General features: G+C 41.7%; 2 protein-coding genes across 3 annotated transcripts in view; both read right to left on the minus strand.

Moving 5' to 3' along the window:
* The window catches only part of LOC115129374 (diacylglycerol kinase theta-like), a 29,000-nt gene extending 11,005 nt beyond the window's left edge, over positions 1-17,995 (minus strand). Inside the window, exons 1-7 of one of the 2 annotated variants that reach the window (XM_065018583.1) lie at positions 16,780-17,995; positions 15,096-15,175; positions 14,777-14,876; positions 10,416-10,501; positions 5,764-5,889; positions 5,530-5,683; positions 1,349-1,423 (exon numbers count right to left, since the gene is read on the minus strand). In XM_065018583.1, coding sequence (XP_064874655.1) covers positions 1,349-1,423; positions 5,530-5,683; positions 5,764-5,889; positions 10,416-10,501; positions 14,777-14,876; positions 15,096-15,175; positions 16,780-16,996 — 838 coding nt within the window. In that variant the 5' untranslated portion in view covers positions 16,997-17,995. The remainder of the gene's footprint in view (positions 1-1,348; positions 1,424-5,529; positions 5,684-5,763; positions 5,890-10,415; positions 10,502-14,776; positions 14,877-15,095; positions 15,176-16,779) is intronic. The other variant, XM_029659638.2, reaches the window with a different exon arrangement.
* A 4,216-nt stretch (positions 17,996-22,211) lies between these two features.
* LOC115129376 (tubulin beta-4B chain-like) lies at positions 22,212-24,945 on the minus strand. The gene is made up of 4 exons (XM_029659639.2): positions 24,794-24,945; positions 23,930-24,038; positions 23,661-23,771; positions 22,212-23,389 (listed from the first exon to the last, which is right to left on the minus strand). The coding sequence occupies exons 1-4, from the start codon at positions 24,848-24,850 to the stop codon at positions 22,326-22,328; spliced, it is 1,341 nt and encodes a 446-aa protein (XP_029515499.1). The 5' UTR covers positions 24,851-24,945; the 3' UTR covers positions 22,212-22,325.
* Between the last annotated feature and the right edge of the window lie 2,545 nt (positions 24,946-27,490).

The raw sequence follows: 27,490 nt of genomic DNA on the forward strand, positions 1-27,490 counted from the left end.
TTTTTCCAACAATTGTGTACAGACAGATTATTTCACTTATAATTCACTGTATTACAAATCCAGTGGGTCAGAAGTATACTAAGTTTACTGTGCCTTTAAACAGCTTGTAAAATTCAAGAAAATTATGTCATGGCTTTAGAAGCTTCTGATAGGCTAATTGACATAATTTGAGTCAATTGGAGGTCGACCTGTGGATGCATTTCAAGGCCTACCTTCAAACTCAGTGCCTCTTTGCTTGACATCATGGAAAAATCAAAAGAAATCAGCCAAGACCTCAGAAAACAAATTGAAGACCTCCACAAGTCTGGTTCATCCATAAAAAAGCCAGACTACGGTTTGCAACTGCACATGGGGACAAAGATCATACTTTTTTGAGAAATGTCCTCTGGTCCGATGAAACAAAAATAGAACTGTTTGGCCATAACGACCATCATTATGTTTAGAGGAAAAAGGGGGAGGCTTGCAAGTCAAAGAACACCATCCCAACCGTGAAGCACAGGGGTGGCAGCATCATGTTGTGGGGGTCCTTTGTTGCAGGAGGGACTGGTGCACTTCACAAAATAGATGGCATCATGAGGGAGGAAAATTATGTGGATATATTGAAGCAACATATCAAGACATCAGTCAGGAAGTTAAAGCTTGGTCGCAAATGGGTCTTCCAAATGAACAGTGACCCCAAGCATACTTCCAAAAGTTGTGGCAAAATGGCTTAAGGACAACAAAGTTGAGGTATTGGAGTGGCCATCACAAAGCCCTCAATCCTATAGACAATTAGTGGGCAGAACTGAAAAAGCACGTGCGAGCAAGGGGGCCTACAAACCTGACTCAGTTACACCAGCTCTGTTAGGAGGAATGGGCCAGAATTCACCCAACCTATTGTGGGAAGCTTGTGGAAGGCTAACCGAAACGTTTGACCCAAGTTAAACACTTTAAAGGTAATGCTACCAAATACTAATTGAGTGTATGTAAACTTCTGACCCACTGGGAATGTGATGAAAGAAAGAAAAGCTGCAAGAAATAATTCTCTCCACTATTATTCTGACATTTCACATTCTTAAAATAAACTGGTGATCCTAACTGACCTAAGACAGGGAATTTTTACTTGGATTAAATGTCAGGAATTGTGAAAAACTGAGTTTAAATGTACTTGGCTCAGGTGTATGTAAACTTACGACTTCAACTGTAGGTTTGTCCAAACTGTTGACTGGTACTGTAACTTCTTACAGAAACGTTAGGGACTCTTATATAGTTGAAACATGGGAATAATTGTATCGGTTTTGATGTGACTTCACTGATCACAGGGAAACATTACTGGCCAAATACACGTGACAACTTATCCCCTCTCTACCTGAATCCGCTGTGGTTGCCAGCTGGCTCTCCTTTGTAGTTGCTGGAATCTGGGTGTCAACTTCGTCCAGGTTATCTGATGAAGCAAAAGTGTTAGGTATAGGTAAGTGAAGGCAAACAATGAGGAAATAGAATGAACGTTGCATTTCTTTTCCCACATAGTTTATACACTTGTGAAACATGGAATGTTTTTTTAATATTGTATATTATATATTGTATTGTCAGAGAATGAATTAGGCCTAGGTCTCACATTTTCAGAACGGAAACTCAGCCATTCAGTTACAGTGCCTTTGGAAAGTATTCAGACACCTTGACTTTTTCTACATTGCTACATTACAACCTTATTCTAAAATGGATTCAATTGTTTTTTTCTCCCCTCATCAATCTACACACACTACCCCATAATGACAAAGCAAACACAGAAATGGTTGCAAATTTACAACAACAAAAATACAACTGAAATATCACATTTACATAAGTGATCAGACCCTTTACTCAGATATATTTATTGAAGCACTTTTGGCAGAGATTACAGCCTCGGTCGAGTCTTGTTGGGTATGACGCTACAAGCTTGGCAGACCTGTATTTGGAGATTCTTCTCTGCAGATCCTCTCAAGCTCTGTCAGGTTGGATGGGGATCGTCGCTGCACAGCTATTTTCAGGTCTCTCCAGAAATCGGGTTCAAGTCCGGGCTCTGGCTGGGCCTCTCAAACACATTCAGAGACTTGTTCCAAAGCCACTCCTACGTAATCTTGGCTTTGTTCTTAGGGTCGCTGTCCTGTTGGAAGGTGAACCTTAACCTGTTCAGACTAGGGATCTCTCTGTGCTTTGCTCCGTTCATCTTTCGCTCGATCCTGACTATTCTCCCAGTCCCTGCCACGAAAAAAACATCCCCACAGCATGATGCTGCCACCACCATGCTTCACTGTAGGGATGGTGCCAGGTTTCCTGGCATTCAGGCCAAAGAGTTCAAGCTTGGTTTTATCAGACCAGAGAATCTTGTTTTGCATGGTCTGAGAGTCTTTAGGGGCCAACCGAAAGGTTGCTGGATCAAATCCCCGAGCTGACAAGGTAAGAATCTGTCGTTCTGCCCCTGAGCAAGGCAGTTAACACACTGTTCCCCGGGCTCCGAAGACGTGGATGTCGATTATGGCAGCCCCCCGCACCTCTCTGATTCAGAGGGGTTGGGTTAAATGCGGAAGAAGCATTCAGTTGTACAACTGACTAGGTATCAATTTGCACTTTTATTGATGCGTGGCTTCCGTCTGGCCACTCTACCATAAAGGCCTGATTGGTGGAGTGCTGCAGAGATGGTTATCCTTCTGTAAGGTTTTCCCATCTCCAAAGAGGAAATCTGGAGCTCAGTCAGAGTGACCATCGGTTTCTTGGTGACCTCCCTGACCAAGGCCCTTCTCCCTCGATTGCTCAGTTTGGCCGGGCAGCCAGCTCTTGGAAGAGTCTTGGGGATTCCAAACTTCTTTCATTTAAGAATGACGGAGGCCTATGTGTTCTTGGGGACCTTCAATGCTGCAGAAATGTTTTGGTACCCTTTGCCAGGTAGGTGCCTCAACACGATCCTGTCTCGGAGTTCTACAAATAATTCCTTCGACCTCATGGCTTGGTTTTTGCTCTGACATGCACTGTCAACTGTGGGACCTTATATAGACAAGTGTGTGCCTTTCCAAATCATGTCCAATCAATTGAATATACCACAGGTGGAATCCAAGTTGTAGAAACATCTCAAGGATGATCAATGGAAACAGGATTCAATTTTGAGTCTCATAGCAAATAGTCTGAATACTTATGTAAATAAGGTATCTGTTTTTTAAATTTTTATTAATTTTCAAAACTTTCGAAATACCCGTTTTTGCTTTGTTGTTATTGGGTATTGTGTGTAGAGTGATGAGGAATTGTTAATTTATTTAATAAGGCTGTAATGTAACAACATGTGGAAAAAGTCAAGGGGTCTTAATACTTTCTAAATGCACTGTATATCTTATTACTTTCTTAATTTACTTTCCAATGTGTATATTTTGTGTGCACACTGTCTATATTCGTTTGAATGGTAATGTCTGAGTGTGAAACAGTTGCTTAGAGGATGTGGCTTTGGGTATGGGGGTGGGGATGGTTAATGGACGGTGGAGACCAATGTTCCCTCAAAAAAAATTCAGCACTGAGCAAATTTCAGGTCTGCTGAGCTCAAATGTGAATGTTGTGAAAATTCTCCCTCAAAAAAAATTCAGCACTGAGCAAATTTCAGGTCTGCTGAGCTCAAAGTTGAATGTTGTGAAAATTCTGTGCAACTTCCAGCGCGCGTTTACTGTTAACACTGAGGCTGTACCTGCTTTAAGTTACAGTTTTAACAGTGGTTCAGTAGGCTACTGTGGCTATTTGGTCATAATGTAGGCCTACCAGAGTGGCCTTACTATCAAAACAATAGAGAAAATTAGATGACTGAACATTTTGTTGTGTTGTGTGATGCAAGAAACCACTTTACAAAATAAAATGCATCATTAATTCCCATACAATTATTACAGAGAATCAGACAAATGATGCTACCCTCTGCCTATTAACTCCTTTGCTTATTCAAGCCTGTCTGTCTTAAAAATACAACACTACCCCTTTAAGACAAACAAAAATCTTTTTACCTGACTCGCTTTCAAAGATGTCTAGAAATGTACACATTTTGTGCTCTTATAGAACTATGCAAAATGTCTTGCATAGTTTGTTTTGTTTCGGTATGTTGCATTGAAAGCTGCTAATATTGCGTTGAGTCGATCCCAATTGCCACAATAAAGGAAAACGCTGATAGTGTCAGCAGGGAAAACTCTAGAACAGTGGCCACCAACCTTTTATGAGTCAAAACGCAAGCCGAGATCGACCACTCAGATTGTTTTTTAACATGACTTAAAAAAATGTAAGCCTACGCAACATTAACCAATTAAAAACAGTACTGTAGCAACGAGGTTTGTGCAGTAAGCTATAGGCCCAATACATTAACACCACATATTGGCTTTGCCAATGCATTGTTTTTAAAACGTTTATATTAAACCATTTGAGGTAGGCTGTATGATCACACCGGTAATAGATCAGTTCTTGCATTACTTGTGAAGCACAGCTGAGTGAGCATACATTTAAATCATTCGCTTTTTATTTTACTGGGCTGATGGTGCCTGCGTCTGATAGTCAGTCTCAGTGGAGGGAGAGAGCAGCAGACTGAGGTTCCTCCACTGACACTGACCAAAAAGGGACACCGAAACTCGAGTCGGACCGCATTATTTCTGCTTCATGCACAAATTCATGTTGTTGCTCTTATGAACAGAGAAAGTGAAATATTCCTTGATATTAAAAAACACCCAAGCCACGAATAATAATAACAATGCAAGCCACTTTCCTACTCATTCATTTCTGCTGCAGTGCTTGTTGTAGCGCTGGGTAGAAATAGGAAGAACGTGCATTTTATGCCTTATAAAAGTGTTGAATACAAAGTGCTGACAGTGCTGAGTAAGAACTTAAACATGAACTCACTCATAAAACCAGCAGCTCTTTGCTGTGTTCATTGACAGTCTCTCTCTAGTCATGGTTTTAAACATTTTGAAATCTCACAGTATGAACTTTGCTGTAGCTTTTTAATTTTTATTTATTTATTTAACTAGGCAAGTCAGTTAAGAACAAATTCTTATTTACAATGACGGCCTACCAGGGAACAGTGGGTTAACTGTCTTGTTCAGGGGCAAAACAACAGATTTTTACCTAATCAGCTCAGGGATTTGATCCAGCAACCTTTCGGTTACTGGCCCAACACTCTAACCACTAGGCTACCTGCCACCCCAGCTATGCCTGCTACGTTACTGCAGACACAGTAATCTGAGCCATCCGATTGTCTAGCGGTAGGCCTGTAGAGTACTTGATTTGCTCTTCAGGCATGTCGGGAAGGCAGAATTTGTACCTTCAGACACACGAAAAGGTTCAAAATGGCAACAGTTCGCCTACCCGGGGCCCAGTGTAGCTGAATCACATGCACCTACCGCCAACAGCCTATCGTTGTTTTTTTTCTTCCACAGAAATGTTTGCCGATCAACTAGGAAGGCCTTGGAGATGGACCGGTTGGTGACCACTGATCTACAAAGTTGAGTGAAGTTCGCAGCTTAGAGGGAACATTGGTGGAGACCACCAGCTTACCCAGGTCATTCTGGCAGCTCTCAGAGATGCGGTAGCAGTGCATCTTGCTGAAGTTCCGCGAGCATATTCGCACACAAGCGGGGTGAAGGAGCATGCTACGTAGACGTCCTAGGCCACACTCTGGAGGCACAATGACATAACAGGCAGCGTGTGTCTGCAAAGGATGAAACAAACGCATTATTAACTATAGTTGTTCTTTAGTGGCGGTACATTTGGTGTCGTTTTGAGGCTTACCGTCATACCACACCACTCGCACCGCATCCCCGCCAGGACGTCCGAGGAGCCACAGGTGCGTCGGCAGACCTCACAGCGTGCACCTGAGGGGATGTTTCCCTCCCGCCAGTGGTGGTGAAGCGTATCCTAGGACAAGAAGAGAGAAAAGGAGACGGAGAGAGAGGTGGTTGAAAAAGCAATAAGTGAATTAGTCACCACATCGGAATACACTCATTATCCTGCTGGATTTGCTTTAATGTAGAACTGGCTGGACCAAACATTTGATATTGCTCAGCACAGCAGTAATTTCTCTCACATCGTTTCAGTGTGCTTGCTCATGGAACTCTTTGGCTCAAGATGATCCCTCCCCTGACCGAGGCAGGTTATCAGTGTTAAAGCTACAATCTGTAACTTAAAATAGTCTTCTGTTTTGCCTCTTTACCTACTGAGAATACTGTACCTTTCCAGCAAACTGTGAACATTCCCAGAACATTCCCTAAGTTTCCCATTAAGTTTTTTCGAACATTAGAATGATAACATTCCCAAATATTTTTGCGAAGAAAATGCTTGAAATGAAATATCCTTGGAATGTTCTTCTAACATTCATTAAAATGTGTATTAATTACCATGTAACATTCACCGAAGGTTGTCATTAGGTTGCCAGGGATTGTATTAACACAATGTTCAGGTGAAAGCAATAGAAAAGGTTCTAAGAAAACATTACAGGAATGTTCTGCTAATGTTGATGGAGATTAAAAACAAGCAAGGAATGCTCTCATGAAATTAGTGTGACGTTATGACATGATTGTTCCAATAATGCTTTCTAAACATTCTTCAGCAATGAGGCCTGGATTAAATTAAATTGGTTCTGAGAAAACATTACTGGAATGTACTGCTAACATTAATGGAGATGTCATCCAATACACCTACCAAGGTATAGGGTCTTAATTTGACCAGTTTCTCACAGCAGGAAAATAATCCTGCAGCACCAGGAAATTTGAATTGAAATGTGGATGATAATTAAGGGACATTTTTGTATGGGTTAATAAGTTTTTCGTTAGAACAAATCAAGTCGGAAATTTTTAAGTGGAAATTACAAACTTTAAAAGCCTCGAATACACTACAAGTTGTCATTTCCTGCAACAGGGTGGTCAAATTAAGATCCTGTATAGACCTAACAATTAATGATGCGTATTGATAACAACAAACCACCCAACAAACCGGAAACATTCCCAGAACATTAGCTAACATTCCCATTAAGTTCTAGTTAGAGTTTGAGCTAACATTAGGATGATAACGTCCCACAAACATTCAAAGAAGGTTTTTTGATCACCACAAACTTTTAAACAAATGGCATTTTAATATTCTTACATCATTATATTTTATTAAGGTATTGTCCAAACATAGTGCCTTCAGAAAGTATTCATACCCTTTGACTTACTCCACATTTTGTTGTGTCACAGCCGGAATTCAAAATTGATTAAATATATTCTGGGTAAGTCTCTAAGAGTGATTACAGCTGTAAGTCTTTCTGGGTAAGTCTCTAAGAGTGATTACAGCTGTAAGTCTTTCTGGGTAAGTCTCTAAAAGTGATTACAGCTGTAAGTCTTTCTGGGTAAGTCTCTAAGAGTGATTACAGCTGTAAGTCTTTCTGGGTAAGTCTCTAAAAGTGATTACAGCTGTACGTCTTTCTGGGTAAGTCTCTAAGAGTGATTACAGCTGTAAGTATTTCTGGGTAAGTCTCTAAGAGTGATTACAGCTGTAAGACTTTCTGGGTAAGTCTCTAAGAGTGATTACAGCTGTAAGTCTTTCTGGGTACGTCTCTAAGAGTGATTACAGCTGTAAGTCTTTCTGGGTAAGTCTCTAAGAGTGATTACAGCTGTAAGTCTTTCTGGGTACGTCTCTAAGAGTGATTACAGCTGTAAGTCTTTCTGGGTAAGTCTCTAAGAGTGATTACAGCTGTAAGTCTTTCTGGGTACGTCTCTAAGAGTGATTACAGCTGTAAGTCTTTCTGGGTAAGTCTCTAAGAGTGATTACAGCTGTAAGTCTTTCTGGGTAAGTCTCTAAGAGTGATTACAGCTGTAAGTCTTTCTGGGTAAGTCTCTAAGAGTGATTACAGCTGTAAGTCTTTCTGGGTAAGTCTCTAAAAGTGATTACAGCTGTAAGTCTTTCTGGGTAAGTCTCTAAGAGTGATTACAGCTGTAAGTCTTTCTGGGTAAGTCTCTAAAAGTGATTACAGCTGTAAGTCTTTCTGGGTAAGTCTCTAAGAGTGATTACAGCTGTAAGTCTTTCTGGGTAAGTCTCTAAGAGTGATTACAGCTGTAAGTCTTTCTGGGTAAGTCTCTAAGAGTGATTACAGCTGTAAGTCTTTCTGGGTAAGTCTCTAAGAGTGATTACAGCTGTAAGTCTTTCTGGGTAAGTCTCTAAGAGTGATTACAGCTGTAAGTCTTTCTGGGTAAGTCTCTAAGAGTGATTACAGCTGTAAGTCTTTCTGGGTAAGTCTCTAAGAGCTTTCCACTCCTGGATTGTGCAACGTTTGTCAAGCTCTGTCAAATTGGTTGTGATCATTGCTAGACAGCCATTTTCAGGTCTTGCCATAGATTTTCAATTAGATTTAAGTCAAAACTATAACTCGGCCACTCAGGAACATTTACTGTCTTTTTGGTAAGCAACTCCAGTGTAGATTTGGCCTTGTGATTTAGGTTATTGTCCTGCTGAAAGGTGAATTAATCTCCCAGAGTCAAGAGGAAAGCAGACTGAACCTGGTGTTCCTATTGGATTTTGCAGTATTACTTTAGTACCTTGTTGCAAACACGATGCACGTTTTGGAATATATAACAGTCATTGAACATTAAACTGTTAATGTGTAGCCTCATGGTGAAATCCCCGAGTGGTTTCCTTCCTCTCCGGCAACGGAGTTAGGAAGGACGCCTGTATCTTTGCAGTGACTGGGTGTATTGATACACCATCCAAAGTGTAATGAATAACTTCAGCACGCTCAAAGGGATATTCAATGTATGCTTTTTTAACATTTGGAAAGTATTCAGACCCCTTGCCTTTTGTTACATTACAGCATTATTCTAAAGTGGATTAAATTGTTTTTTTTCCTCAATCTACACACAAAACCCATAATGTAAAAGCAAAAACAGATTTTTGGCAAATTTACATAAGTATTCAGACCCTTTACTCTGTACTTTGTTGAAGCACCTTTGGCAGCGATTACAGCCTTGAGTCTTCTTGGGTATGACGCTACAAGCTTGGCACCCCTGTATTTGGGGAGTTTCTCCTATTCTTCTCTGTAGATCCTCTCAACCTCTGTCAGGTTGGATGGGGGAGCATTGCTGCACAGCTATTTTCAGGTCTCTCCAGAGATGCTTGATCAGGTTCAAGTCCGGGCTCTGGCTGGGCCACTCAAGGATATTCAGAGACTTGTCCCGAAACCACTCCTGCATTGTCTTGGCTGTGTGCTTAGGGTCCTTGTCCTGTTGGAAGGTGAACCTTCACCCCAGTCTATTGTCCTGAGCGCTCTGGAGCAGGTTTTCATCAAGAATCGCTCTGTACTTTGCTCCGTTTATCTTTCCCTTGATCCTGGTCTCCCAGTCCTTGCCGCTGAAAAACATCCACACAGAATGATGCTGCCACCACCATGCTTCACCGTAGGGATGGTACCAGGATTCCTCCAGACGTGACGCTTTCAGGCCAAAGAGTTCAATCTTGGTTTCATCAGACCAGAGAATATTGTTTCTCTTGGTCTGAGAGTCCTTTAGGCAATCTCCAAGTGAGCTGTCTTGTGCCTTTTAGAGAGGAGTGTCTTCCGTCTGGCCACTCTACCATAAAAGCTTGATTGGTGGAGTGCTGCAGAGATTGTGGTCCTTCTGAAAGGTTCTCCCATCTCCACAGAGGAACTCTGGAGCTCTGTCAGAATGACCATAGGGTTCTTGGTCACCTCCCTGACCAAGGCCCTTCTCCCTCGATTGCTCAGTTTGGCTGGGCGGCCAGCTCTAAGAAGAGTCTTGGTGGTTCCAAACTTCTTCCATTTAAGAATGAAGGAGGCCACTGTGTTCTTGGGGACCTTTAAAGAACTGAAAATGGCTGATCTGTTAACCTTCTTGCAAGATCAAAGGATGTTTTGTGCACCTTGACACAAACATATGAATGTCAGCACAACTGATCAGTTTTAGTGTTTTGGGAACCTCTCTCTTGTCATATCCCCACAATGTTCCCACAACCTAAAGACAATTGTAAACATACAAATGTATTTCTGGGAACATTCTTGCAACATCAGGCAAATGTTTTTTTTACCTATTAGTAACATTGCAATCATCAGCACAACTGGATAGCTGTTTGTGTTTTTGGAACATATATTTTGTGATGGCCCCACAATGTTCCCACCAGACTGCTCCTACAACCTAATGAAACATTCTGGGAACATTTAAAGAATAGACAACATGTGTTCTGGGAATGTTCTTGCACCGTCAGGCGAATGTTTTATACAAACATTGTATAATCATCAGCACAGTTGGACCGTTTTTGTGTTATGAGAACATTTGCCCCAACTTGTTCTGGGAACTTTCAAAAGAAGAAAATAACCAATTTTGGTTTGCTGGATTAACTTTAAATGAAAAAGGTGTGAACACAATGCACCTTTAAGACAGAAGGCGTGGAATACTTACAAAGTCCTGACTCCCATCCTGATGGCAGAGACGACAGTCACCACAGCTGAATGCAGCACATTCCGAGTGGGCATGCAGCTCACAAACTGAAACCGAAAACAGAGGTTACATTACTTCTGTCAAAGTCACTACTATGACTGATGGACCAGTTAGATTTCCCCCAAGGAAGTTTAAATACAGTGTGAATCTCATTATTCGAAAATGTATGCACTCACTACTGTAAGTTGCCCTGGATAAGAGTGTCTGCTAAATTACTAAAATGTAAAAGTACATTCCCCTACTACTGCAGTTTCGATTTGAGATAACATGTTTCATATGAGGTGACAGTAGAGAATGTTACCTTTTATTTTAGGGTCTTTTCATTCATATCTGATTTACTGTTTAGAAATGAAAGCACTTTACATATCTTTATAGACAAATTCACTTAATGTATTAAAGTAATCAAAAGTTGAGTATTTAGTCCCATATTCCTAGCATGCAATTACTACATCAAGCTTGTGACTTTACAAACTCGTTGGATGCATTTGCAGATTGTTTTGGATGTATTTTGGGTTATGTTTTGCCCCATAGGAACGGAATGGTGATGGCTGGAGTCATTTTCTTTCTAAGTGGGTAGACAAGATGTTTCTGAACACTTCTAAATCGATCCTGATATTTACCATGATTAAGAAAAATCATGAATAATGATGAGTGAGAAAGTTACAGAGGCTACAACAAAGCATGCTAACCTCTCACCATTACCAATGATGGGGGAGATAAAACATTTTTGGGAGGTATATGATCTTCGTCCCTCTAACTTTCTCACTCAGGCCTTCCGAGTGGCGCAGTGGTCTAAAGGCACTGATTCGTAGTGCTTGAGGTGTCACAGCCCCGGGTTTGATCCCAGGCTGTGTTTACAGACGGCCGTGACTGGGAGACCCATGCTGCGGCGCACGATTGGCCCAGCGTCGCTCGGGTTAGGGGAGGGTTTGGCCGGCCGGGATTTCCTCGTCTAATCACGCTCTAGCGACTCCTTGTGGCGGGCCGGGCGCCTGCAAGCTGACTTCGATCGCCAGGTGAACGGTGTTTCCTCCAACACATTGGTGCGGCTGGCTTCTGGGTTAAGCAAACAGTGTGTCAAGAAGCAGTGCGGTTTGGCAGGGTCGTGTTTTGGAGGACGCATGGCTCTCGACCTTCGCCTGTTGTGGAGTTGCAGCAATGGGACAAGAGAATGGGTTTTGAGCCCAAACGGTTCAGTTTAGCATTTTTTTGTTGCCTGTTTTGCATTTTATTTTGGCATTCATTGATGTCACATATCAGCTTGCAAATAATCTAAAAATAAATAATAATAGACTTAATAAAGCCGCATACAAACACGGTCTCTTTCTTGAGTAAGGCAGCTCCAAAATGTAGGTGTTTCAGCCCAGCTCAATGCTTTCTGTGGTGGTGGGGAAGCCAGCGAAAATACAGAGCGTAGAGGTTGGTAATCTTCTCTAGTTGCGGCGTGATTAGCTCAGTGTTCTGTCACTCATGAGGACACTACTTCACCGGAGAATCTACAGGTAGAGCTAGGCAGTTCAAGCCCCCTTGGGTGCTGCCATAGATTTACATTAGAAGTCCCTGTCCAAGAAGGCTTAAGGCCATTGGCCAGAGATTAAATGACGTCAAGTCACATTATATCTACCATAGCTTTGATTGTACTGATCATGTCAACATCATACTTTCACAATCTTACCTAGCTAGCTAGACAACCAGTCATCATCATGAATCACATTGACAATTTACAGGCAAATCCTTTTCAATACTTGTCATATGAAGAGAAATGATAGATAAATCATATCGGTGCTCATTGGCCATAAACATTACACAACAAGTAGGAAATCGGAAATTCAACAATGAGTGGTTTGGAAGGAATCAAAGGCTAACTGCAAGCGTTGCAAAACAATCACTATTTTGCTTCCCCTGCCAGCTATTTGGTGGAGAGGATGTGTGGTCCAAGGCTGGGTTTGAGGATTTAAAACATCTCTCTGAAAGGGTCTCTTTTCCAAGCTTAAAATGATAAACATTCACATTGGTCATGCTGTCAGTCCAGCATGACTTATGCCGCGTTCAAAACAACTGGAAACTTGGAAATCTCATACTCCATTGCTTCACTCTGAAAAAAAACAAGCTCTGACTGGGAAAACACATTTTGAACGGTCATCCAACTCTGAATTCCATGTAGGGAACTCGAGCCTCTTTGTAGAGCTCCGACCTGAAAAATCACTGATATCATGATTCAAACTTGTTTTTTTCCAGAGTTCTCAGTTGTCTTGAAAGCACCATAAATCCAGAAAATGCCAGACTGTGACAAAGTTTGATAACAAAGTTTGCCCACAAGAAGGACGTTCAAGTGAGCACAGCACAACAACGGTGAGTCCAAACATGTCTTGTATGCTGCTGTATAAATGATGTAAAATGCCATGGAGATATGTCTACTGTAGATAAGAATGTAATACTCATGAACAATGATGTTACATGCTGACCAGACCGAACACGTCGCATGCGCGAGCGTCGCAAAATAAATGTAGAAATCCATGTTATTCAATGATTGCACCCACACTGCTCGCACGCGCCAACGAGCGTCTGCGATGCCAAGGGCTAAAATAGAACTCCTTTCTATTTCTGACGCAGATCGCGCTGAAAGTCCTGCCTCTCCCATCTCCTCATTGGTTTATAGAAGAAGGTACCCACGTGCCATTTCCTCATTGGTTATACCCACGTGGGTGATTGAAAGACTAAATGTCAGCCGGTTTGGGTTGCGTGTAAGTGTATGTTGTGTCGTAAGCTGTTAGTAGCGCATGTGCCTCAGCCTAATAATTTGGTCCCTTTTCCCCTCATAATTTAGCCTACTGTTCTGATTTGGTGATGCACCTGTAGCCTATAGCCTGTTTTAGAGAAATGTCACCATCAAATATGGTAAGAGCTTTCTTTGTGTACTTATATGCCCCCGTTATTTATCCTACGTTCTTAGGGTGCACAGGGAGAATGCTGTAAGACCGGCCCATGTTCTGAATTCTGTCGCGAAATGTGCTGAACAAATAGTTATATCGACTACTCGCTCATTAATGTCTTAATCTAAATGACGGCTTGCCTCTTATCCGGTCATCGTGCCCTTATGCCATAGTTTGTACATCTCAATTGTTTTATTGCTTATATAGGTCTATCTCATTAGTATCTTATTCATCATTTTAGGCCATGTTGGAATTAGTTCATTGTTTTGCTTGCTTTGTGTATTATAATTATCTCATGTGCTTTTCTTAAGGAGGAGGGGATACTATGTAATGTTGTTGGGTCTGTAACTATGAGGAGGGGATACTATGTAATGTTGTTGGGTCTGTAACCATGAGGAGGGGATACTATGTAATGTTGTTGGGTCTGTAACCATGTTTGCCAGTGACAGTCTCTTCCCATTCAAATATAGTTTTTTTCAACAAAAAGTTCAGTAATATACCCATGTAATTCCAGTTGATTTTGCGAGGGTTGTTTTGTTTGCGCAATGTGCTGTCATTGCGTCAGTATATTGTCTATAAATGTGGATCCTCATGATTGTATTTCCCTTCCTTTTTAAACCACATAGGCCTATTCAAATAATACAATGTTGTGTAGTGGCTTTGTTGGCATGCATCAAAAAAAAAAAAGAAGGTTGAATTTGCCCCAAGATTTACATGCTAAAATCACCACTGGGTAGCATCCACATTCATGTAGATGTGTTCACAAACATATATTCTTACTAGCAATCAAAATGACACAATACATTATTCTCCATTCACTTCCTATTGGACCAAACAATGCGAAACACAACCAAACAAGCTGTAAATGCATTCAACCAGTTTATAGCGTTACAAGCTTGATACAGACATTGTGTGCAAGGTACATGTGACCAAATACTAAACCTTTGACTACTTTAAATCCACTATAAGTGAAATGTGTCCAAATATATATGACATCTTCAAATAGTGGACTAAATATATTAAGTGCTTTAATTTCTAAACTGTAAATCAGATATGTATGAAGGGGACATTCTGTACTGTCGCCTCATATGAAACATTTGATTTCAAATCCAAAATGCTGGAGTATAGAGCCATATGTAATATTTTAGCATCACTCTCTAAATACATATGGAGGGGAGTGTATAGAAAATCTACTTTGGGTGTGTACACGTGTGTTTACTGTCCAATGTGGCCTATGTACACGTACCTTGAGGTTTAGCTTCCATATGCAACATCATGACCTGCACACTTCTACTAAGTAAACATGCAACACTTTGGCCATACGTTGCAAGTACATTGTTCCATTGGTGGCATATACACAGTCTGTTGTGAAAGCTCTTGAAAACGAACCTTCACAGCGAATGGCTGTGTTTCCCTCCAGATGTTTTCGACACACACAGCAGAATCTCTTTTTCTGCCCTGCTGGACCAAAGCAATGGGCCACAGGGATCTGGAGTTCACAAATGGACAGAAAAAGGAATATGACCACTTCTACGAAGTAAACATGCAACACTTTGGCCATTCGTTGCAAGTACATTGTGCCATTGGTGGCATATACACAGTCTGTTGTGAAAGCTCTTGAAACCATGCCGAAGGATTGTCGGGCTAGCATGCACTAACCACAATCACAAGCAGCGATAGAGCAGTTTAACTTTGTGCTGTCACTCACCCGCACCAGCGTCGGGGCCATACATGAACACGCAGTCCTCACAGTCTTCAGGCACTTCTCATGGCACATAAAGTTACATACTAGGGGTGGGAGGAGACACCAGAGTCAGTCAACTAGTCAATTCATCCTTGGAGCATCAGTAACAAGGCTATCTAAAGTCCCATTCATTTCTTGTAATGAGATTTTGGTGTTACACTGTCTATAAACTACCTTTGCATTGGCTAATGTCTTGTAAATGCTTTAGTAATGCATTCACCCAATAATGCATTATAATATTTGCTAAGCATTCGTAATAATCTTTATAGATTGGCAATTCTACGGTAACCAAGTGACACTGAGACTCAGATGTTTTACTTTAAATTGTATGCCAAACAAAAACCAATAATTGCTCAATTAAAAAAAATAAGTAAATGTGTTTTTGTATGGTGTTCTATGAAAATTGTTAAAAGTGGTCCTTGTGTATAGAGTTGTATTCTTTGTTTAACTTTGCAATCATTGTTGTTGTTTTTAAGTGAAAATCTGATTCTCGGTGTCACCCAGATGCACACAGTTGTGGCAGTCATGATGCATTAGAATAGACCTACTCTAGAAAGTGCTACCGAAACTGGTTCCTGACAAGGTTACGGCTCAGGGTCTATATGTTGAAAGGAGCAGTGATTCGTCACAACCCACTGGGCACACACTGCTTGAGTCAGGCCATAAGCAGCCCTATAGACCTAATGAGATATTATGGGCTTCTGCTAGATGGCACAGTAACAAGTGTTCTAATAAGACAAGCTGTCTAACAACAAGAGTGCATGATCGCATCCACCTTCACGGAGGCGATATAGAGTCTATGCTTCACATTTTTGACACATTAGCAAATAGGCTGTCACAGCATATAAGAAGGCACATAAGTCTATAATCTAGCACCACTGTAGCATTATAAAAATGTCTTATGCCATGTCTAGGGTGTTTGGTTTTTTGTTGTTGCTCTCGAGCATCCAGTCCCCTGTTGCCATGCCGACCAGTTAAAGTGTATCACGATTTGACTGCAGTTAATTGCGCACCGGAGACTTTGCATTTCCCCTCGTTCGCTCTGCCTGGTAACACTGGGTGCCGGCCATCAGTCTTTATGCTGTTATGCAGTGCTGCTGTGCTGTCCCCATGCTTCAGTGTAAGGCTAGGCATTGCTTTATTTCCTATATGTTTTTACACATGTTCATGGGAGGTACATTTTCAGATGGAGTAAAGGAGAGGGACTTTACTGAATTGACATTAATCGATAGCATCCTAATGTCAGTCTGTGCGTGATAATGGCATTGGTCTACAGGCTGCAGTTTAACATTTTTTACACACACAAATGTATTGGACACAACGACAAGGCCTCTTTCACACACACATACACAATGTTACTACACACATACAGCTCTTCCTCTCGCCTACGACACGCACACAAACTGCCATCTGGGTAAGTACTGCTCTAGGAACATGCCATACTGTACACGGCGACAATATTTAGACAAGTTTAGAACCTATACGCATTACGTCAACCAAAATGCTTCAGTTTGAGAATTCAACAATTCAAGGAAAATTCCCCAACGTCAAAGCACATTTTACATTTCAGTTGAGCCGTTTCAACTCAACTGGTCTGGTCAAGTGAAGAAACAAAAACAAATGTCACGTCTCATGTAAACCAACCTACCTTCACAAATGAATCCGATAAGACCCCATATGAAATCACTGCAGTTGTGGCAGAACGTTGGCTTGGTGAGAGTCACTTTCCTAAAACAATGTCCGGGTGCACTGACATGGTACCTTGAGCGAGACCCAGGGGATTGTTGTGCCTTTTTCCTCCCGGACAGGGGGCTTGCGCTTTCCATGATGGAATTCTCATTCTTCGTTCGAGTGCTGTTTGCCATCGTATCTGTGCACCACAAGAGTCGTGTATAATGAAAACGTAGCTAGGGTGTTTGAGTGAAAATATGTTTCCGCTGCCAAGCGGTAAAATCAGCGAGCTCCAGCTACGTTATGCCCAACCGCCGTGTCATTACACTTTGGAGCCAGTGGTGCCAGCTGCTGCTGGAGCTATAGCGGTCATGAAGTTAACTAACAATAGACATGGCAGTTAGCTACCAGCATTGCAAAAAAATTAAAAACATAAGTCTTGAATGATCCAGAAATATGGTTAATTGACAAAACACTCAGTCTTGTGGCTCGTCACCAGGAAACATGAACAAGAAGCTTACTGGCTAACTTAACGTTAGCAAAACGCTAAATTTACTCGGAAAAAAATTAAAGGCAAGCAAGTTCAAAGAAAATCCATCAAAGCAACAAGTGACAATCTAACTAATTAACGACTTAAATAGCTAACTAAATTGGTTGTTTTTATCCTGCTCCGTTTTTCTTTTGCAGCTTTTACACATCAGCTGCTAGCTACTTCCGCCCGCAGTTTTCATAGTTGTGCAGCGGTTTTCATCCGCCCTGACATGGTTGGCCCTCACAGCGCCTAGACATGAGTGAGTGACCAGCATCACAGAATTTTCAAAGCAAATGAAGCACAGCACAAACAGATAAATCCTTGCGGGGCTCCAGCAGCCATCTCGGCCATAACGCGCAAGCGACCCTATTGCCCTAACAACTCATTGGGTTCTCTAGATTATAAAAACATGTTTTTTTACAATGCAACAAACTCTTGGTTTTTATTCACTAGCCTACTTGTATTTCCCATAATCTTTTGGCATGCGGCATTTCACCTACCACCGGTCACCAGTATTGTAATGACCTGACTAGATTAAAAAGGAACACTTGTAAAGACAGAGGCTTGAGTTTACGAATTTACGGTGTATTAAACCCAACTTCACACAGGCTACTGTTTGGCCGTAGCCCACGCCAAATAAATGAAGGATACCCAATAAAACAACCGTGACCGTCTCTCGTGAAGGCCCGCCATAATATAGAGAATAGCTAAACCTGGTCTTAACTTCCAATGCTCCACCCCCCTGCCCGAACCCCTCCACGCCACCCCGCCAACTACCAGGATGCCCGGCATCAGAACATTCCAGGCATTCCCATGATTGGAAAGATAGCAGGTTGATTGGCATGTCGGACCCCGCGAACACTGGGTAATGGTAAGTACAAAACAACCAACTAATAGCATAACACATAACACACAGCTGTCAGTGCGGGTTGTTATAGTATTATACTTATCCGTGGTCAAACGAATTGGTGGAAACCTGACAATACTTATAACCTATCAACTCAAAAGTAAAGTGATAAACCCCAATGGGCCTCTTTCTGCCTTTCTTATCGTCCCTGGCATTCAATTCATCAGTCAACCAACTCTTGGATATAGGCCGGTTATTATTTATTTTTAAATCTTTATTTAACTAGACAGTTGAACAGTTTTAAGAACAAATTCTTATTTTCAATGACGGCCTATGAACAGTGGACGAACTGTCTTGTTCAGGGGCAGAACGACAGATTTGACCTTGTCAGCTCGGGGATTCGATCGGGGATTCGAGCTTTCGGTTACAAGTCCAGCGCTCTAACCACTAGGCTACCTGCTGCCACCTAGTGGTATTTAGGTGAAAATACATGTGACAACTCACATTACATGAACACAGTGAAATGTATTAACCTTGGCCTGAAACTTATGTCACGGTGCATAGCTAAGAGCATGCAGATCAAGAAGTAGATCAAAATGATCATGTGGTGTTAGATTCTGCTCCTTTAGATGTAGTCCCTCATTTTTGGATGTCGTTTTTAGAGAACTGAATCAAATCTCTTAATATATAACATATGCTACAACAAATACACTTTTATATGATCCCATGACATATTTCTAAAGTGAAGGGTAACACAATTGAATGAGGGCTCAGGATTAAGACTAAGCCGTTCTGCCAGTCACATTCTGTTAAAGGTCTCCAAAGCACACACATCCCTGGGTCGCTCCTCTTTTCAGTTTGTTGCAGCTAGCGACTGGAACGAGCTGCAACAAACACTCAAACTGGACAGTTTTATCTCAATCTCTTCATTCAAAGACTCAATCATGGACACTCTTACTGACAGTTGTGGCTGCTTTGTGTGATGTATTGTTTTGTCGTGTCTACCTTCCTGACCTTTGTGCTGTTGACTTTGCCCAATAATATTTGTACCATGTCTTTGTGCTGCTACTATATTTATATTGTATTTATTTTTTAGATCCCAGGCCCCCATCCCCACAGGCCTTTTGGTAGGCCGTCATTGTAAATAAGAATTTGTTCTTAACTGGCTTGCCCAGTTAAATAAAGGCTAAATCAAATAAATAAAAAAGACACCTGGTCATTTTAATCTGGATTAAATGGGCCCTGGTGACCAGCTTTGAGAGGAATATGAAAACATGTGTATTCTATTGTAGGCCTACCTGTACTAAACAAAACTATACACACAACATGTAAAGTGTTGGTTCCATGTTTCATGAGCTGAAATAAAACGTCACAGAAATGTTCTAAATACGCACAAAAAAATGTTGTGCACAAAATGTATTTACATCCCTGTTAGTGAGCATTTCTCCTTTGCCAAGATGATCCATCCACCTGACAGGTGTGGCATTTCAAGAAGCTGATTAAACAGCATGATCATTACACAGGTGCACCTTGTGCGGTGGACAATAAAAGGCCACTGAAATGTGCAGTTTTATCACACAACACATTGCCACAGCTGTCTCATGTTTTGAGGGAGCATGCAATTGGCATGCTGACTGCAGGAATGTCCACCAAAGCTGTTGCCAGAGAATTTGTTTATTTCTCTACCATAAACTGCCTACATTGTTTTAGAGAATTTGGCAGTACATCCAACTGGCCTCACAACCACACACCATGTGTAACCACACCAGTCCAGGACCTCCACATCCGGCTTCTTCACCTGTGGAATTGTCTGAGACCAGCCATCCGGACAGCTGATGAAACTGAGATGTATTTCTGTCTGTAATAAAGCCATTCTGTGGGGAAAAACACATGGGTGGCTCAGGCCCACGCATGACTGCGCCCCTGCCCAGTCGTGAATTCCATAGAGTAGTGCCTAATGAATTTATTTCCTTATATGAACTGTAATTCAGTAAAATCGTTGAAATTGTTGCAGGTTTTTGTCCAGTATACATACGGTTATACCAAACTGAGAAAATAGGTGAGGCACAGACCCAACAGGTCTCGACCAATGATTTGTATTGTATACACAGTGCATTTGGAAAGTATTCAGACCCCTTCCATCCACATTGTTACATTACAGCCGTATTCTAAAATGGATTAAAATACCCCCCCCCATCTACACACAATACCCCATAACGATGAAGCAAAAACAGGTTGACATTTTTTTTTTTTATTTTTTTTTATAAACAGAAATACCTTAATTACATAAGTATTCAGTCCCTTTGCTATAAAACTCAAAATTGAGCTCAGGTGCATCCTGTTTCCATTGATCATCCTTTATGTTTCTACAACTTAGGACTCCACCTGTGGTAAATTGAATTGATCGGACATTATTTGGAAAGGCACACACGTGTCTAAAGTCCCACAGTTGACAGTGCATGTCAGAGCAGAAAGCCATGAGGTCGAAGGAATTGTCTGTAGAGCGCAGACAGGATTTTGTCGAGGCACAGATCTAGGGAAGGGTACCCAAACAATTTCTGTAGCATTTAAGGTCCCCAACAACAGTGGCTTCAATCGTTCTTAAATGGAAGAAGTTTGGAACCACCAAGACTCTTCGTAGAGCTGTCTGCCAGGAACATTATTGCAATCAGGGGAGAAGGGCCTTGTTCAGGGAGGTGACCAAGAACCTGATGGTCACCAACAGAGCTTCTCTGTGGAGATGGGAAAATCATCAATAAGGACTACCATCTCTGCAGCACTCCACCAATCAGGCCTTTATGGTATAGTGGCCAGACAGAAGCCACTCCTCAGTAAAAGGCATGAACAGCCCGTTTGAAGTTTGCCAAAAGGAACCTAAAGGCCTCTCAGAACATGAAACAAGATTCTCTGGTCTGACAAAACCAAGACTGAACTCCTTGCCCTGAATGCCAAGTGTCACATCTGGAGGAAACCTGGCACCCTACAGTGAAGCATGGTGGCAGGATCATGCTGTGGGGATGTTTTTCAGCAGCAGGGACTGGGAAACTAGTCAAGATCAAAGGAAAAATGAAGAGCAAAGTACAGAGATATCCTTGATAATCTGTTTGAACGCTCAAGACCTGACTGGGGACAAAAGGTCACCTTCCAACAGAACAAACCTAAGCACAGACAAGACAGGAGTGGCTTTGGGACAACTCAACGTCCTTGAGTGGCCCAACTAGAGCCCAAGCTCCCCATCCAATCTGACAGAGCATGGGAGAAACTCCCCAAACACAGCTGTGCCAAGCTTGTAGCGTCAATCAATGGTTAAGGCTGTAATCATTGCCAAAGGTGCGTCAAAGTACTCAGTCAAGGGTCTGAATACGTAAATGTTTCTGAAAGACATCTAAACCCGTTTTTGCTTTGGGGTATTGTGCATTTTTTTCAATTCAATTTTAGAACAAGGCTGTAAAGCAAGATGTAAATACAGTCAAGGGGTCTGAATACTTGTGCACATACCATTTGACCTCTAATCACAATTTTTAGTGATCAAAGCATGGACTTGTGCTTAAAGGTAATAATTGTGTGTAGCATTTCGCTACACCCGCATTAACATCTGCTAACCATGTGTATGTGACAAATACAATTTGATCTGAACACCTCTTATTTGGATCCATTGTGCTATATCTTGCATTTAACTTAATGCAGTCACATTTAAATAATTATCCATTGAACAAGCTTGTCACCTTACACTCCCACAAAATTTAATGTTAATGAAATTAAACATCTCCATTAAAATACTTATTTCTTCACTTAAATCCCATATATTTTTTTATTCAACTACGCAAGTCAGTCAAAAACTCATTCTTAATTACAGTGACGGCCTACCTGGGAACAATGGGTTAACTGCCTTGTTCAGGGCATAAGGACCGATTATTACCTTGTCAGCTCGGGGGTTCGATCTAGCAACCTTATGGTTACTGGCCCAATGCTCTAACCACTAGGCTACCTGCAACCCTGTTCACATTATCCATTTCACACAAAAAATAAATACGTTTCTCTACTTTTTTTATTGCAAGTGAACCAAACAAACAGGTACAGCTGAAGGTTGCCAGAGACAGGAAATGTGAAGAAAGTCAAGATGTTTGAAAAAGAATAAAACAATTTAAGCCAACTCCTCTTCGCCCTCCTCCTCTTCAAACTCTCCCTCCTCCTCTGCAGTGGCATCTTGGTACTGCTGGTACTCAGACACCAGATCATTCATGTTGCTCTCTGCCTCGGTGAACTCCATCTCATCCATGCCCTCTCCGGTGTACCAATGGAGGAAAGCCTTGCGGCGGAACATAGCTGTGAACTGCTCAGAGATGCGCTTGAACAGCTCCTGGATGGCAGTGCTGTTGCCGATGAAGGTGGCGGCCATCTTGAGGCCACGGGGAGGAATGTCACAGACTGCAGTCTTGACGTTGTTTGGGATCCATTCAACGAAGTAGCTGCTGTTCTTGTTCTGTACGTTTAGCATCTGCTCGTCCACCTCCTTCATGGACATGCGCCCGCGGAAGACTGCGGCCACGGTGAGATAGCGTCCGTGGCGGGGATCACAGGCTGCCATCATGTTCTTAGAGTCAAACATCTGCTGAGTGAGCTCTGGAACCGTCAGGGCTCTGTACTGCTGGCTTCCCCTGCTGGTAAGAGGTGCAAAGCCAGGCATGAAGAAGTGGAGACGGGGGAAAGGCACCATGTTGACTGCCAGTTTGCGCAGGTCGGCATTGAGCTGGCCAGGGAAGCGGAGACAGGTGGTGACCCCACTCATGGTGGCAGACACCAGGTGGTTGAGGTCTCCGTAGGTGGGTGTGGTGAGTTTAAGGGTACGGAAGCAGATGTCATAGAGAGCCTCATTGTCGATGCAGTAGGTCTCGTCTGTGTTCTCTACCAGCTGGTGGACTGAGAGGGTGGCGTTGTAGGGCTCCACCACAGTGTCTGACACTTTAGGAGAGGGCACCACGCTGAAAGTGTTCATGATGCGGTCAGGATATTCTTCACGGATCTTGCTGATAAGCAGGGTGCCCATGCCAGAGCCAGTTCCACCTCCCAGGGAGTGGGTGAGCTGGAAGCCCTGGAGGCAGTCACAGCTCTCAGCTTCCTTCCTCACTACATCCAAGACGGAGTCAACTAGCTCTGCACCCTCGGTGTAGTGGCCCTTGGCCCAGTTGTTACCAGCGCCACTCTGACCTGGAATGGACAAAAGTAGGACATCAATGCAAATATAATGAGATGTTATGGAAAAACTGGGCCCTGGTGATTGAGTGTGCAAAACACTGAAGTCAGGGATGACAAAGCAAATTAAGCGACATGGAAACCCTTTGTTTTACGTAACCAATGCCAACAGTTTGTCTCTGGTGACTGTAGTCAAGTAATTAAGGTGTACTGTAGTAACATGCAACAAATCCAGGCACAGACAACTTCCAAGTTAATAGTCAAACTGCCAAAGACAGTTTCTTACCAAAGACAAAGTTGTCAGGCCTGAAGATCTGACCAAATGGTCCAGATCTCACAGAGTCCATGGTCCCAGGCTCCAAGTCCACAAGTACCGCACGTGGCACATACTTTCCACCTGAAATAACACAAGAGCACTTAAAATAAATCATCCTTTCAAAACCCATTCTACCACACTTACAATAGTAACTAGGACATCAACTGTGTAGCCAGAGCTGGACAAAGGCCAGATTAAAAGACCAAATGTCAATCATGACATCACACAACCTAACTCACCTGAAGCTTCATTGTAGTATACATTAATCCTTTCCAACTGAAGATCACTGTCCCCATGGTAACTTCCAGTGGGGTCAATGCCATGCTCGTCACTGATAACCTCCCAGAACTAAAGACAAAGAATGCATTTTGATAAGTCTGAAAATGTATTATAAAATGTATAAACAATTCAGTTGAGATGTTTACAATCGAATTAAATAAAAAGCAAACAAGACATTTGAATTAAAAGAGTAATCGGCTTTTTTTGCGTCATTCAAGTGCTACATCTAAAAACAAAATGGTTTCCAAAGTTGGCACCATTTTAAAATAGTATCATTTTTGCGTTGTCCTTGGTTAAAATGGACAAATAACAGGGGAAATTGTGCTCGATGTATTAGGACAGACAAAAATGCATATGTAAACTGAAACATAAAAGACTATAATAGTTGCAGTGAGCAGGTTTTGGCGCACCCGGCTGAACAAGACAACCAGCCATATTACAACTGCGCGCGCTGAATCAACGCGGGGCGGCCAACACCCTTGAATTAGACTCATTGCGTCGATCATCTGAAGGTTTGCCCGGTTAAAAACAAGTTGATGCCTCTTCAAAATCATTGAACTTGTTGGAACAAACGGGAAGGAAAATAATCAAGGGGATGTGATATATTCCGCCAAACAAATTTGACCAACTAAGAACGGGGCCACATTGTTTTCAATCCAATACATAACATTTAAAAATGTCCCAAAAGTTATGTTCTCGGGCACAATTTTAAATATAATTAAATACAATATAGCTGGGTCATATAGCGTGGTTTATTTTTTAAACAAATCATACTTCTAAACCTAATCTAAAGTCCAGGATTTAAAAGCCTAAAGTGTACCAACCTTGGCGCCAATTTGATTACCGCACTGCCCAGCTTGTAAATGAACAATCTCCCTCATTTTGTTAGTAGAGTAAACTTAGTCTAGTTTCAATGAGTTCCTTCTTTGAGCGGCTACAATCGTCAAACTGTTGCTCCAAAGTAAATTTGTTAAGTCATGCTCCAAAATCGCGTCAATTTATAGCAATCCTATTGGTTCATTTGGTCGCAGTACCCGCATTGTAAGCGACGTGATTGGTGTAATTCTGATCAGAAACGCTACGATATCACGTGTCGTAATAGGATGAATAATATAGGACCATAAAAAATGAAGTGGGAATAAAAACACCGGCTACAGTAGCCTACATCTCGGCCTCCAGATTGTAAATCGAATTAGGTTGAGCATGTTATCAAAAGTCTAGCATGTCATCTCGACAGAATTCATTCGTTCAAATTTGTAGCATTCAATGCCTTCAATCTGAATTTTTGCATCACGAAACATATCTCCACTAATAAGGGAGAAATAATCAATAGCCATATTTATATAATTTCACCTTTGATTTGGTCAATTTTCGTGGAGGCATAACGCAGGGAACGAGTTAAGGTTATTTTATATTTTTGGACTCTTGCTGAAGTCTTTACATGCAATCTTCAAGACAGTCTTCTAATTTATAAGAGTTATAAATCACTTCTCATTGTTCACGTTAAAAGGTTCCCCATCATGTCAGTTATAAAGTCTGCAACATTAACTTAACCATTGTCATGTTGAAATCTCAGATAGACCAACTTGAATAACACTTTTATTTGTATCATGAAATCCTCCCTTCTCTCTACCTTGATTATGAGATACATACAGTACCAGTGAAAAGATTGGACACCTACTCATTCAAAGGTTTTTCTTTATTTGTACTATTTTCTACATAGAACAATAGTGAAGACATCAAAACTATGAAATAACACATACAAAAATGTTAAACAAAATATATTTTATATTCATGAAAGTTGCCACTCTTTGCCTTGGTATTCTCTCAACCAGCTTCGCCTGGAATGCTTTTCCAACAGTCTTGAAGAGTTCCAACAAATGCTGAGCTCTTGTTGGCTGCTTTTCCTTCACTTTGCATCCGACTCATCGCAAACCATCTCAATTGGGTTGAGGTCAGGTGATCATGGAGGCCAGGTCATCTGATGCAGCACTCCATCACTCTCCTTCTTGGTCAAATAGCCTTTACACAGCCTGGAGGTGTGTTGGGTCATTGTCCAGTTGAAAATCAAATTATACTCCCACTAAGTGCAAACCAGATGATGGGATGGCGTATCTCTGCAGAATGCTGTGGTAGCCATGCTGGTTAAGTGTGCTGACTGTCACCAGCAAAGCACCCCCAAAGCATTCTTCACCTACTCTTCTCACAAAAACACAGCAGTTGGAACTAAAAATCTAAAATTTGGACTCATCAGACCAAAGGACAGATTTCCACCGGTCTGATGTCCATTGCTCGTGTTTCTTGACTCAAACAAACCTTTTCTTCTTATTAGTGTCCTAGTAGTGGTTTCTTTGCAGCAATTCAACCATGAAAGCCTGATTCACGCAGTCTCCTCTGAACAGTTGATTTTGAGATGTGTCTGTTACTTGAACTCTCTGAAGCATTAATTTGGGCTGCAATTTCTGAGGCTGGTAACTCTAATGAACTTCTCCTCTGCAGCAGAGGTAACTCTGGGTCTTCCTTTCTTGTGGCGGTCCTCATGAGAGCCAGTTTCATCATGGCGCTTGATGGTTTTTGCGACTGCACTTTCAAAGTTACTGACATTTTCTGCATTGACTGACCTTCATGTCTTAAAGTAACGGACTGTCATTTCTCATTGCTTTTTTTTAGCTGTTCTTGCCATAATATGGACTTGGTCTTTTACCAAATAGGGCTATCTTTTGTTTCCCACCCCTACCATGTCACAACACAATTGATTGGCTCAAATGCATTAAGGAAAGAAATTCCACATATGAACAAGGAACAAGAAGCTGGTTAAGTAGAATGCCAAGTGTGCAAAGCTGTTATCAAGGCAAAGGGTGGCTACTTTAAACCTCAAATATATTTTGATTTGTTTAACACTTTTTTGGTTACTACATGATTCCAAATGTGTTATTTCATAGTTTTGACATCTTCACAATTATTCTACAACACAGAAAAAAGTACAAATAAAGAAAATCCCTTGAATGAGTAGGTGTGTCCAAACTTTTGACTGGTACTGTACATATGACATGATACTGCCGCGGTGCCAGGCCCATAACGGAGCAGATGGGCTTGTTTATGGTGTACTCCATGTGTAACTCTGTGTTGTCTGTTCACACTGCTTTGCTTCATCTTGGCCATGTCGCAGTTGCAAATGAGAACTTGTTCTCAACTAGCCTACCCGGTTAAATAAAGGTGAAATAAAAAATACATTAAAAAGATGTGTCGGTGACTTATTGTGTTAGTGGCCTACTTCCCAAAGAACTGTAGGAGAGCAACAGCTGAAGGGGGTCTCGGCCCTATGATCCTGCTTTACAGATGCTAATAACTCGTCATTCTCATCTCTTATGTTTCATCTGACTATTAAACATTTGTCAGAAACCCTTTATTTGTAGATGCTCTATAGACTATGAGTAACATTTCAACTATTCACTTACTCTAGCTCTAATCTTAAACCTTACCCTAAGCTTAGCAAGCAGTTGCTTAACAACATATAGTTT

The sequence above is a fragment of the Oncorhynchus nerka genome, linkage group LG5, assembly GCF_034236695.1.
Source record: "Oncorhynchus nerka isolate Pitt River linkage group LG5, Oner_Uvic_2.0, whole genome shotgun sequence".
Classification (NCBI taxonomy): Eukaryota; Metazoa; Chordata; class Actinopteri; order Salmoniformes; family Salmonidae; genus Oncorhynchus; species Oncorhynchus nerka.